The 13,196-nt window shown below is 46.9% G+C and overlaps 1 protein-coding gene across 1 annotated transcript in view; it reads left to right on the top strand.

The window, feature by feature from the left end:
* The first annotated feature begins 2,632 nt into the window (after nucleotides 1–2,632).
* The window catches only part of ALDH1A3 (aldehyde dehydrogenase 1 family member A3), a 37,366-nt gene continuing 26,802 nt past the window's right edge, over nucleotides 2,633–13,196 (top strand). The window contains exons 1-3 of the mRNA XM_074602132.1: nucleotides 2,633–2,812; nucleotides 6,422–6,526; nucleotides 12,519–12,659. Of these exons, the coding sequence (XP_074458233.1) occupies nucleotides 2,714–2,812; nucleotides 6,422–6,526; nucleotides 12,519–12,659 (345 nt within the window). The 5' untranslated portion in view covers nucleotides 2,633–2,713. The remainder of the gene's footprint in view (nucleotides 2,813–6,421; nucleotides 6,527–12,518; nucleotides 12,660–13,196) is intronic.

The following is a 13,196-nucleotide window of genomic DNA, read 5'->3' as shown; positions in this document are numbered from 1 at the left end:
ATGGGGGAACATTTTGTTGCTCTTCTTGTGACGTTACTAAGGGAAATATTGCATACAGCTATATATATTGGTTAAAGTTTATTATTTCAGCTCATTCATATGTCACTGACTCACAATTCATTCACTTCATACAGCCTTTGAAGTCTCGCACATCCCCAAGCCCTGCGTGTGGATCTTTTGCCTTAGATACATCTCATACTGCACCAACATTAACTCAAAGAAGCAACAATGCCTCAAATAATTTTCCCAGGAATGTCTTGTAAAAAAATTTTCCTCATGAGAGATAAGACTCTTTAGACACTGCTTATCCTGGAACTTCTTGTTCATCTTTCTTCTCATCCAGATATTTTGTCCTCTAGTTACAAGAGTACTTTCTGCTTCAGCTGAGCATTTCATGTGGGCACGTGCGCAAAATACGGACAGAAATAGATAAATTCTATTGGCATTGTGCCACCTCTGTAACAATTTCTTCCTCAATTTATTGCCTGTAGTGTTGTGATACATTATGGTAAAAACAGAAATGGCAAATTATCAGAGGTTCAAAAAAGTTCTGTTGCCAAACCGTGCCACTGGCCCTAAAATGGATCAGTGGCCATGTCTTTTCTAGAAAGAATTGACAGAAATGTCTTCCACCTCAGACTTTAATTTGTGCATCCTATCAGTCACCTTATCATTTCGTTGGTGACTTCTAAGGATAACTTGGATCCAAACTCCTCTTTATTGGGAAAAGGATTGTGTGGGGATTTGGTTGAGATATTCTTCTAGCTTTGATGCTTTTGTGGGAAATAGCAACTGGACAGTTAAAAATGGACAGCTTAGAAATAAACGTTTCTGGTGTTGTAATGTATCCCTTTTTTTTCTGCGAATGCTCATTGGATTCTGCCATTGCATACAAGGATATCCCCACAACTTATTTATAACTGAAACACCTTCCCATATGAAGAGAAAATTTCATCTTGCTACTGTGAGGCAGGACAAGTCCTTCAGAATTGACAGGTCAACAGAAGTTGGTTCACTGATTAGTCTGGTAATGTAGATTGTAGATTGTAGGGGTATGTAGGTTGTAGGGGTAAAAAAAAATATCTTCCTTTGTGTTATTGGCAGTTCTCAGGAACCAAGCACCATCAGATAGGTTTTCACCTGGGCAGAGGACCTCCAAGAATATCCTGCAAGCTGCAGGAAGTTGGGTTTGATTCATTGGCGGTACTTTCCCTTCTGAATCAGCACTAACTCTTATGCCGCTATGATATCACAGGCTATCTGCCTTTGGAAGTGCGGAGTATTTTTAAGCATTCTAACAGCAAAGTGCTGACTATTGCTGGGGATTACAGATTCTGTGAAACATTTTGTAAGATAACTTCTGGCATCTTGCCACTTGTTATATGGAAAATATGTTGTATTATCTTCCATGTGTGTGTGGGTGTAAGGGTGCTCCTAATGTCCTGGCCCCCAGCCTGCGAAGACTTACACATATTTTATTCAGAATGAAGTTAAGCAATACATAATGAACTTGTTCAGGCGCAGAGCCTAGATCTGTCACTTTAGACAAGTTCCATATACTTTAGGACTTCTGGAAAGACAGCATCTCTCTTGATGTCCAGAGTACACTACTATGAATACCATGCTGGAGGTTGACTGTGTGGGACACAAGGGTATTGGTTATCCTTGTAGGAAGTCTCAGATGAAGGGCCTGGACCTGGTATGCTGAAGTCCTTCGACCGGGATAGTCAAACTGGGATGGTCATACTGGTCCCAGACTCATGTATGCACCCAGGATGTGGAGGACCTGCTGTCAGCCACACATCAGACATTTGATGTAATGCTTCTTCCTTCTCTTCTTGACCAACTCTGGAAAGCTCTGCAAAGGCACCGAGTGAAGGATGGGGTATGGAAGTCAGGGCACCAGGAATCGGGTCCTTGTAGCTGGAGGGTGTAACATGACAAGTGAGGGGAGAGCCTTCCAGACAGTCCGCTTCCCGACAGCATGCCTGGGGAGAGTGGGGGTATTCCTGTGGGGACCTCTGCAAGCGTCCACTTGTGTCTGGCTTCTGGGTAAGTTTTGGTGGGACACAGAGACAGAAGACAGCGGAGGGCACGTCCTCCCATGCCCAGCCTGGAAGAAGCCAGGCTCTTCTCCCTTGATGGTGGGAACAGGGCCCCTTCCTTCACCGCTGGGGGTGAGGGACTGATTGATGGCCACCTCTGAGATGAGGGGTCTGTGGCCCGGCGGGCCTTCCCCCAACGAGGGCCCTGAGGGGGAGTCCTGAGGGGAGTGCTGTGGGGAGCCCTGAGGGGAGTCTTGAGGGGAGATCTATGGGGAGCCCTGAGGGGAGTCCTGTGTGCAGTCGTGTGGGGAGCCCTGAGGGGATTCCTGAGGAGAGCCCTGTGGGGAGCCATGAGGAGAATCTCGAGTAGAGCCCTGAGGGGACCCTGCGGGATGCCCGCGGGGAGCGGGGGCGGCGGTGGCGGCCCGCTGGCGCCCCCCCGTCCCTCCGGCCGCCGCGGTGCCTCGGCGGGGCGGCGCCGCCCGTTACCTGAGGGCCGCGGCCGCGCGACGGGGCGGGGCGCGGGCGGTGACGGGGCGGGGGGCGAGGCGGGGCGGGGCGGGGCGCCGGCCAATGGGGGCGGGCGGCGGCGTCCGGCGCGCGGCGCTCTTAAGGCGGCGCGGCGGGCTGACAGCGGTAGAGGGTGGCGCGGGTTCGACGGCGCGGCCATGGCCGCCCTCAACGGCGCCGTGGAGAACGGGCAGCCTGACAAGAAGGTGCCGCCGTTGCCGCGGCCCCTGCGCAGCCTGGAGGTGAAATACACCAAGGTGAGCTGGTGAAGGGAGGTGGGTGGTGGGCTTATGCTGTGGCGTCACCGGTGCTTGGTGGAGTCAGGCTGGTGGTGAAGTGTTTTTTTTGTTAATATAATTTTTTTTCCCCCTCACTGTCGTTTTTGTTGTTTGTTTTTTTTTATTCCTCCTCATGCCCTAGGCAGTAGGTTTATGGGGGGTGTAAGTGTGGTTGAGCGACTGGAGCAAGCAGATGGCTGTGGCGTTTCTAGGGAACCTGCTGTTGCCCCAAACCCTGAAGCCCAAGAAGCCAACTTTTTTTTGGTTTTTTTTTTAGGAAAAAAAACCAAAACAAACAACAACCACCAAAATTGTGATGCATCCATGGGCTGTGGGCAGGCCCTGGTGCCGATCAGTGGCAGGCCTGCCGTGTGTAGGCTGTGTGCCACGCTGGCCTGTCCCCTCCCGGGCACCCTGACGGCCATCTTCCCAAGTGCCCCGAGCAGCGCTCACAAACCTGCTCAGTAAATGCTGTTTGTATCACATTGGCGCTCAACGAAATTGGATTTGGATGGGGTGAGCCTCGGCAGAGGTGAGAAGGGGTTTAGCTGTGAGGAAGCCCCTTGCTTGCTGTGCTCAGCCGTCCTTGACCTGGTGCGATGCTCCCCTGTGTGGGACAGGGCCCTGCGAGGAGGGGGTTCAGTGCCGGGGTGGGTTTGGGTCCTGGTGAATGCAGGGCCAGCATTCTGGAGGACTGGGCCTTGTGAAAGGGCTCTGTGATGGGACTGGGGCTGCCCTGCAGCTCCCAAAGAGGGGTGGTGTTCACCCATGTCTTGTTTGGTGGCTCCCTGTCCCAACAGAGCTCCTCCATGGCCTCCCTGCGGGATGAGGGGTCAGGCAGCAAGCCCGCACAAACCCACACCCCTCTGCCCTCCATCGAGCTTCCCTTTAAACAGTCGCTCCTGACGGACTTAACCAAAGGCTCCTGAGCTTGGTAGCTCTGTCCCTCAGAGGTGAGGCTGGTGCTGGTGCGGAGCTGAGCACCACTGCAGAAATCCCTGCTCCCGAATGCAGCCTTAGCTCTGTGATAGCTGCCTCACTTTTTGTTCCGCAACAGCCTGACCTGCTGTCTTGCGCAGTGGGGAAAATAACCCGGCTGGTTACGCTGCTAGGCAGCCTTGACTGCCATAATCTGAACTATGTGGCTGGAATAAAAGACCTGGAGGGGCTGAATGTGCGTATTAATTACTGTTACATTTCTGTGTTAAGTATTATTAAAAAAAAATAATCAAAACTCGAAGTTCATTCTCTTGCAGTGAGAAAGAGTAAACAGCGATATCTTATCCAGTGAGGTGTTGATTTCAATTATACATCCAAAGTACTGAAACAGATTAGTAATTAGAGGTAATCACTGGACTAGACTAATTTTTAACACCCCAAATGTATCTACTTTTTCCTTGTAAGATAAACTTGTCATTTAGCAGCAAATTGGATCTGCAGCTGCTGATTGCAGAATGGCGTAATGCTGCACAAACAGCTCTTTCCTGTGTCCAAAATGGACACGGCCATTAGAGTTCTTCTTAAACATCCAAACGTTCTGGTTTTTGTTATTTTTACTGTTGTGAACACTTTTAAATACTCCTTAGGGATCTGATCCTGCAGCCATGTATATTTTAAAACACACGATTTTTATTCTCCAGAGTTTTGCCGGGGACTCTGTGCACTAAAGGTACCAAGGTAGTCTCTTAAAAGTGGAAACCACTGTTAATTAAAAGTGTGAATGTGACATTTGATCTGATGCTCCTGATGCATCTGAGAAAATAATGAGCAGCAGTCAGTTTTCATAAAACTGCAAGGGGTTTTCTAAAAGCTCTGAGTTTCACCAGATGTTTACAGCTGACGGCATGCTTTCCTCTGCTTAGTGGAGATTTTTATTTTCGGTTCTACCAGTTATGGGGCTAGGGGAGAGGAAAAACTTTCAACAAAGATCTTGCTTATTGAGCAGCTTAATGCTTGTCATGGGTGTGTGATGGAAGTGATCTGTCCACTATTCCGTGTATCAAATCCTGGGTATGAAGCATGAACGGCTGATACAGTACTCTGATTCCAACTCCTGGCACCAAAGACTTGGGCTATGTGGTGTGATTCACAGAATGATGCCAGCATATACATTATATTTAAAACAGCCTGACTCTGTCACTCTCATGTTTTACTACTACTTATAGGAACATTGCTTTCCCATCCCATTCCTTTCACATAAAATTAATGTTGAATGCGGAGGGAAAACAGTATCCTTCCCCTATCTTTAGTTTGTGAGCATATACCTGTTGCTGTAGTCTTACAGTTCTTGTCATATCTCCCACATTATAATGTGACTTTCTTCGTTAGTGAAACAAAGGAAAACTGAAGTTAAAATGTGTAAATGTTAAAAAGCAGCACTAGAGGTAGTCTGGGAGCATTAGTGTCAACATGGTTAATATTTCTAACGTTGTATCTTTTCTTGTGACTTCACTTGGCAACATTTTTGGCAAAATTCTTTCTCAGCCTATCTGAAACAGGTGGGTCTGAAAGTGCAGCTTCTGCGCCAGTCACATCTCAGATGCTTTTCTGCAGAAATAGTAAGGAGAAACTCCTTTCAGGAAAAAAAAAGCTGCCCAAGGAAAGAAAACTGTGACCCAAAGCAGTGGGAATTCCGATGTAAGGGATGCAACATTAATCTCCTGGTGGTGTGTAGAGACTCATAAACAAGATTGCAAATGTGGATGACTTCCAAGTAAAAGTACTAGCTTACAGCCGCTAACAGGCTACTAATAAAGATTACTTCATCTAATCTTACTTAAAGTATATTTACAAAATCTAACACTGCCAAGTTAGATCTCAGTGTGGATAAGATGCATGTTGAATCAATTAATTGTATATAGGTATTCATGTTCTGTTTACAGTGAGTAACAACACTCTAGTATTTGATGCATTTTCAGTTACGCAACATTGGGACTGTTTGTTCTTGCTCTGGAAATACAATATTTTGAAACACTTAAATCTTGTCACAGACTACCCCAAGTGACGTGGGAGGCTTGATCTAGCCTGTGACAAGGCATGGTAGGGTAGAACTGAGCTAGTACTTACCCGTCTCTGGTCAGTGCTTGGGGGTGGGGGGGCAAGTTGTGGAAGTAGCCCAGGGCAGGATACAAACAACCAAGTTATATTGTGTGCTGACATTTCATTTGTAGCATGTAACAAGGGGCTCCTTTTGCCTAAACCATACGAGTTTCTCTTGGTGTCTGCTTGCTGTTGCCATGGAGATGTATTTCAAAAACTGTCTGTTTCTCATTGCCAAATTATGGTGTTATACTGTGTGGGCCCCATCCTCTGTCTTTCTCTTGCTCAAAACTAACTGGGTGCACGAAGGCTGTTTCATTCGTTCTCTGGCTCAGGTTCTAGTTTGGATAAATGCTGTCTGTATCGTGAACAGTCTCCCTGGGAAGAGACTGAACACGCTTGACTCTGCCATCAATGGAAACTGAAGACGCTCAGGACCTTTGAGGAGTACTCTTTCCTCTTTTTTTTTTTTTTTTTTTGCATTGTCTATGTCAGTTTTGTTTTTTTTTCTTTCTCCTCCCCATCCCACTCCCCTTCCTATCTCTTCAGATATTTATTAACAATGAATGGCATGAGTCTACAAGTGGAAAGAAGTTCCCCACCTATAACCCATCAACGCTGGAGAAAATTTGTGACATTGAGGAAGGAGACAAGGTAAGTGTTGTGGGAAAGGCAGTGCAAAAGACAGTTTCCAAGGGACTTCCTTTCATAGGGAAGCACAGGAAAAGATGGCTTTTAATGACAATTTACATCTGGCCAGACTGTGAGCTGGAGGTCTGGGACACTAGATGTGCCGCTCAAGAATTACAGGGGGTGGGTTGTATCAGCCCTGTCCAACTCAGCAGAGTCACTTTTCCTGGTAGGAACTGCCTGACGAACACTGTCAGAGGAATGAGATTCAGCATTGTTCTTATGTTATAGACTGGAAAGCAGCAGCCTTTCTGAGGAAATGGCAATGATGGTGTATGCCCATCCCTGACAAAACTTGGGCCTTGTGCTAGGAGTAGTTTATATACAAGCTTCGTGGCAGCCTGTTGGAGACACTGAACTGAAACACTTCTAACACACAGTCAACAAATAACTGAGTGCTTCGGGGAATTTAAGCTCGGTCATGCAAACACTGCCCACTTTCTGTTAGAGCTGTGGAGCTCCTTTTCCAGCTGGTGTCATGGGTTCTGGCTTCCTGCACAAATGTGGCAACACTCACATTAAATCAACGTCTCAAGAATTTTAATAGTCCCTCGCCCTGGTGTGCTGTAGATTAGCTTGGGACATAACTGCTTGGGTTCGGTAACAATCTGAGGTGAGGAACAATGAGATGTGACATGTCTTGCCCAAAACAGCTCATCATGTATGGGTCAACTGGCCTGATCTACGGGAAAGAGCTACCCCAGGAGCTGGCTTTTTGCAGTGTGTCATGGGAAGGTGATTCGCAGCTCCTCTGCTGTACCAGGGCTTTGGCTGCTCATTGCTGTGGGCAGTAGGTGGCAGGCAGTGTGGGCATTTCTGCCTGTACTGTGGTATCTTTTTCTTGGTATCTAAGCTTGCCAAACACTTGTGGGGCCCAATGCCTGTTTTCTAGCCAGGTAGCTGCCTTGGGGATCCTTTCCTAGTAGATGTGATACTGGTTAAGCAGGGACAATGTGTTTTCTGATATTTTACTGTGTAGAGTACAGAGCCTGACCCTTCTGGTGGTGGGAGCAAACTTGCTTGGCAATACAAGCCTCCAGCCTGCATGCAAATAGTATGTAAGGAAGCCTTCTTTTTGCATGGCACTAAAGCAACCTCTGAGACCTATTCCCATGGGAGATCTGTGCATCCATGGGGCAATTACAGATTGAGGTAGAACTAAACACTATATGTAGTTTCTTTATACTAACTGGGTAGGAGACACAACTGTGTTTAATTGCAGTGGCATGTATGTAAACAGTGGAGTTGAAGCTAACTCTGATGCAACTTAATTTTGGTAGGCAGAAACCATGACGTTGTTATTGTTTCCTGAGCTAAGTGTCTCCTCGAGCAGTTACAGAGCATTACATGAGTATTTCAAGCCTGCTTCTTAATGATTTGGTTAAAGAAAATTGTTATGCAGAACTAAAAGGCCAATTTTGCAGCTTGCCTCCTTGAGACTTGTCCCTACCTGAATTCAAGGATAAATTTCAGCTTCTGGCTTGCAGGAGAGTTACTGTAAACCATTTCTTGGGGCCAGCCAGTGGAGTCCTCTGCCCGTGGATACTCAGCATAGGTGTCTGACTCCTCGGTGCATAGAATAATTGCAGGCAAGAATATAAGTTAGCTGCACCTTGAGTGCTGAAAGCCACCTCTTTCACCCCTTTACATCATGCTTAAAAATATATATTTTTTGCTCTAAGTAGGTTTTTGCAAGGGACTGAGTGGGGTTAGACATGGCTTTGGATTAGATAGAAAGCAGAGTCATGGGTGAGAAGCATCCCAAGCTAGCTGTTTGGCTGCTGGTGACACTTGACGATGTGCCACTGTCCTCTGGCAAACTGAGTCCCCTGAGGGTTCCTGTGCCCTGGTTGAACATCCCCTCCTAGGTCTGTAACTCCAGTCTGCTGGAATTACTACAGAAAGTGGCAAGTTTGTGTTTGGCAGTGCTTTCCAGTGCCTTGTCCCCATGTGCCACTATGCTTGGTTGTGCTGGTCAAGTACCATTGCAGGGGTGTCAGTTCCTGGTACTGACTCTCACTGTGCTGTGCCAGGGTTGGCTCTGCCTTCACAGCAGACTGGGAGCAGGACTCCACTTCCCTAGCTCTGAACAGAAACCTGTCCCTCCCTGGCCATGTAGAGTGTATTTTGCTTAGGCTACCCGTGAGGGGTGGGAATTTGGCAGCTGATATCTCAGCGATGACCATTTAGTCTGGTGCTGAAACTTGGTCAATGCTTTATGAGGCTAGGAGCGAAGATTTTGTTGTTTGTTCTTTAGTTGCAGAATTTAAGACAGAATTGCCCTTGATGGGATAGTTGGGGGATAAAGGAAAGTCTTGTATGGAAAAAGAAGCACTGAAAGTAAAATGGCAAATGCTTCCACTGGATGCTTGGAGGCTTTTTGCAGCCAAAATAATGGCTTAGTGTCCAAGTGTTTGACAGGCTGATAATGGAGAAGGAATAACTTCCTTCATTAGACCTCTGCTCCCAGTGAATAGTGCAGCCCCAGAATTTCCACCCTGTCTTGGTGTTACCGTGTGAAGGCAAAAATACTTGCAGCATTGTCATTTCTCTGGTGCTGTTGATAACACGTGAAGATGGGCTTTTTTCTTCTAGCAGCTTGCTAACATTTATCAAGAGCAGGAGGAAAGATGCTCCTTCCTCAAAAAAGTGCCCAGCTCAGTTGGCTTCCACAGAGTAGGCAGCAGGCCCACAGCTGGGACTCTCGAGCAGACTGGATGCTGTGGAGTGTCCGTCATGGTCATTTCTAAGCAGTTCACTCTCCCATGTGTCTCTTTGAAGGGTTCTAAGAGGGTTTTGTTCACAGTCATCATGCCCCCCTCAGATTGCAGTGGTAGGCTGAGGTAAGAGGCTGCAGGACTGTTATTCCCCACAGCAGACTTGCAATGCCCTTGATAATGGTTTCGGACACTTCAGGCTGTTAAGGTGCTGTTTGTAGCTGTTTTGAACTTGGGCTCAAATGTTAGAGCAATGCAATGTGTAGACTATTTGCAGGGGAGCAGGTCAGGGAGCCTCTTCGAACTGAGAAACTGTGGCATGCTCATGCCCTATGTCACAAAAGTGCCTTTCCAAAAATGTGCGCAGTGGAGGCTTTTCAAAGAAGTTAGTAATTGAATTGAAGAAAGACTGCCTCTCCTGGGTGTGCTCCGTCCCTGGCATATCCTTACTGGCCAAACCGAAACAGTATTAGGCATGCTGAGCCTGCAGGAGAGCAAGGTTTATTTGCAGGTATTTTCGCTACTCACAGAGCCAGTGGAGTGATGGTCTCGCTGTGCTCTGCTGCTGAGGCAGGAGAGAGGAAAAAGGAGCAGGTTAGAAATGGAGTAGTGATGAGCAGGACTTGAGGTAGAGGAGGAAGGTGGAGGAGATAGCTTAGAACAAAGAACAGTGTGAGTTTGTTCAGGGTAAAATGGTATGTGGTTGTGTAACTGGGGGTTGTATCATAATGCAAACATCCAGGGTGGCTATGAAGGTTTGCAGGCATTTCCCAATGCTGCAGTGCTTGACTTTGCAATCTTAATATTCTCTTAGTGGAGCTCTTTATGTAATACTCAGTAAATCTGTATAGATCATAACTGTGCACCAGGATGCACAGACCTCCTCCTCTTTGTGGTTTTGTATACCACAGTGTGTCCCTGGCACCTTGACAGTTACGAGTCTCTCTGTCACGCATTGTGCCTACCTATTGCAACATGCCTGCAATGAACATGCCATTCAGACTCCCCTAATGCCTAGTCATAACAGGATGGATTAAGAATGGCATTTCAGCTTTCCTGAAGAATTTCCTTGTTTTTGCTGGTCTCTCAGGCCTATTGAGGTTGTGCAGGCTCACAAGATCTCACTTGGTGGTGCTACCCCTGACGGTGTTTAGGGAAAACCTTTTTGCTTGTGTGGTAGTGACTGTAGTCTCCAAGACGCTATGTGCACCCAGCATATCTGAGAAAAGCGACAAGAATGAAGATAACTAGTATTTTCAGGAGCTGCAGCAAGGCTCAGGTGTTCCCATGTTTAGAGGATGGGGAAGATCTGGGCATGCACTGAAAGCCTCTTTCCACACAACTGTCTCGTTCCTGTGAGTGCCACGGTGGTGGGAAGTCCCTTAGAACTAAGGGCGTGCTGCATTGTGGCCCGTGCCCCTGCAGACCCAATGCTCTGCACATCAGTGCTCCCAGCCTGGTCACAGAAGCTAATTAATTGCTGCTAAGGGAAGACTTGTTTAAACCTGACACGTTTCTTGTGTTTCTTTGGCTGCTTGTCACATAAAATATTGCCGCCTTTCAGCTTGAGTCTTCATTCCAGCAGGCAGGATGGGGAGTATATAAGCATGCAGTGGCCGGTGGTGCCTTCTGGCTTTGGTGATGTGCCAGTTTGAATACAGATCAATTCAACTGAAGTGAACCATTCTGAAGGTCCATTCTGCCTGCAGGTGATGGGCCCCGGGCAGGACATAACTACTGTGCGCAGGCAGGTGTTTGCTACCTCTGCCTCACCAGCACCCTTGCTTGACCAGAGCCATTCTTAACACCTTGTAACAGCACAGGTTTCCTCCAATGGTTTCCCCATTTCCTTCCAAAAGGGTGGGGTTCTTTTCCCAACAGTATAGGTCAGACTATTTTAAAGCTGTGTAACCTCTTGTAAAGAAAAGGAGCCAAATCTAGCGTAAGGTGCCATTTTGGTGGGTGATGGCTATTTTCCAATGAACTTTTGCTGTAAGAAGGCAACGTGTCTCCCTGTAACATTTTTCTTGGTTGAGCACCACACACTTTCCCCATGAGGGGAGAATCGCCAGACCTTGTTGGATCAGTGCAGAGGCTTACTTCATAATTGTATCCAGACAAGACTTGAGATAAGACATAAATGAGTGCAACTGGTGAAGTGCTATGAGGAACGATCAAGGCCTGAAACCCTCCCTCCTTTCCCACCCCCTTGAGCAACATATTGTGGTGGGGTGCAAGTTCTCCATCAGCTCAAGTGAGGCACGAGCTGTGCCAGACATTACGTAGAACATTATTCTGTCCAAAGCCAGGGTGAAGCATGCTTTATGTATGCTTGGGGTACAGCCTTGGCCTCATGGACGTTGATGGCAGTGTTCCCATTGACTTCACTGGGTCGGAAGGTTGCCCTTAGCTTTGCTTTTTTAATCAATGTATGTGGGAAGAAGGGAGGAGTTCAGGGTATACTGCAGCCAGAGCAAATGTGTGAAGCTTCTCTGGGAGTGGTGGTGTGGGAAGAGGGGGAATTTGCTGCCTGCATGAGTGATAACTTGGGTAAACAGGGTTAGATTTGGTCCAGACCACGGTAAAGCAGTTGGGAGATGAAGGGAGAGTGGCACTAATTCCGCGTAGGTGAAATGCCTTTGTCATAGCTTGAACAACAAAACCCTTCCCATCTTGTAGAATTATTCTGGAAGTGTGATCTAGGATCTAAGGGAGCTTTTTTTAGTGAGATAATTGTTACTGGCATGGGTTCCAGTGGGACTGAACGGTGGGATCTGAGCTGTGATTGTTGCCCTGGATAAAACTGTGATCTCTCTCATGGGAGACTCTCCTTCCCACACTTGTTCAGCGGAGAATGATTCATGCAGGCCTACGGCCTGTCACGCTTAGGGAAGCTGTAATGGGAACAGAATTGGGATCTTGTTTCCCCATCCTCCCCTAGTGTCACTTACATCCTGTGTCAGCAGAAAAAGGATTCTGGATTATTGTATAAACAAACTAGTTGCATAAAATTACCCTATTGGTACTCTGACCCCAAGGTTGTTTATAAGCCCAGGCCAAACCCAAAACCTACTGCAGGCTTGTGTACAAATCCAGGAGTAAAATGAAAGTGATTCTGACAGACAACTTGGTTTTAGCCATCATAGCATCAACTAGGAAGTAGCCTGACGGGGTTTCTGTGACATTGTCCAGCTCCTTCCTTGTAACCTAAGGTTTTCTTGTGTATGTGGCTACTCTAGCCTGATGTGGATAATGCGGTGGAAGCAGCAAAGGCAGCATTCCAGAGGGGGTCTCCGTGGAGACAGATGGATGCCCTAAGCAGAGGACGACTCCTGCACAAGCTGGCTGATCTTCTTGAGCGAGACAGAGTCATCCTGGCAGTAAGTACTGTGAGCAGTGATAAACCAACAACAGTTGCCTGATAACTCAGCTGCAGCCCTCTGATTTTGCTGCATCCATATCTACCTAATGTTTTTCTTTTGTCTCCCTTCATGAAGGGCAGAAGAGTCCATGCAGGAGTCATGACTTATCAAAAAAAAACCAAACAAAAAATCCCCAAACAAATCCCCTCCCAATCAACTGACAAACAAACAACATAAACGAAACAAACAAAAAAAAAAACCCCAAACAACGACAACTGACTTGGTCCTTTTTTATTACAAAAATGCAAGGCTAGTTTGACTTCTTTGCAAATTGCTTCCCCTAAAATGGGGGGCTGGAAAGAAAATCTTTCTCTTGCTGGATGTCATCCAAAGTTTAAAATGTGTGTAAGTGGGAACTGTTTCTTTCCCTACTGAATGTACTGGCTCAAGAAAAATCTCTTTATAGCCATGAAGCTGTGTTAACTTGGACTTCTGCACTGAAGAACTATTGCTAATGATTCCCCATCCTGTCCTGAAGGAGCCCTTCTGGTGCAG

This window comes from Larus michahellis, chromosome 9, assembly GCF_964199755.1.
Source record: "Larus michahellis chromosome 9, bLarMic1.1, whole genome shotgun sequence".
In the NCBI taxonomy this organism is placed as follows: Eukaryota; Metazoa; Chordata; class Aves; order Charadriiformes; family Laridae; genus Larus; species Larus michahellis.
Note: the sequence above shows the minus strand (reverse complement) of the source record. Positions and strands in the feature narration are given on the sequence as shown.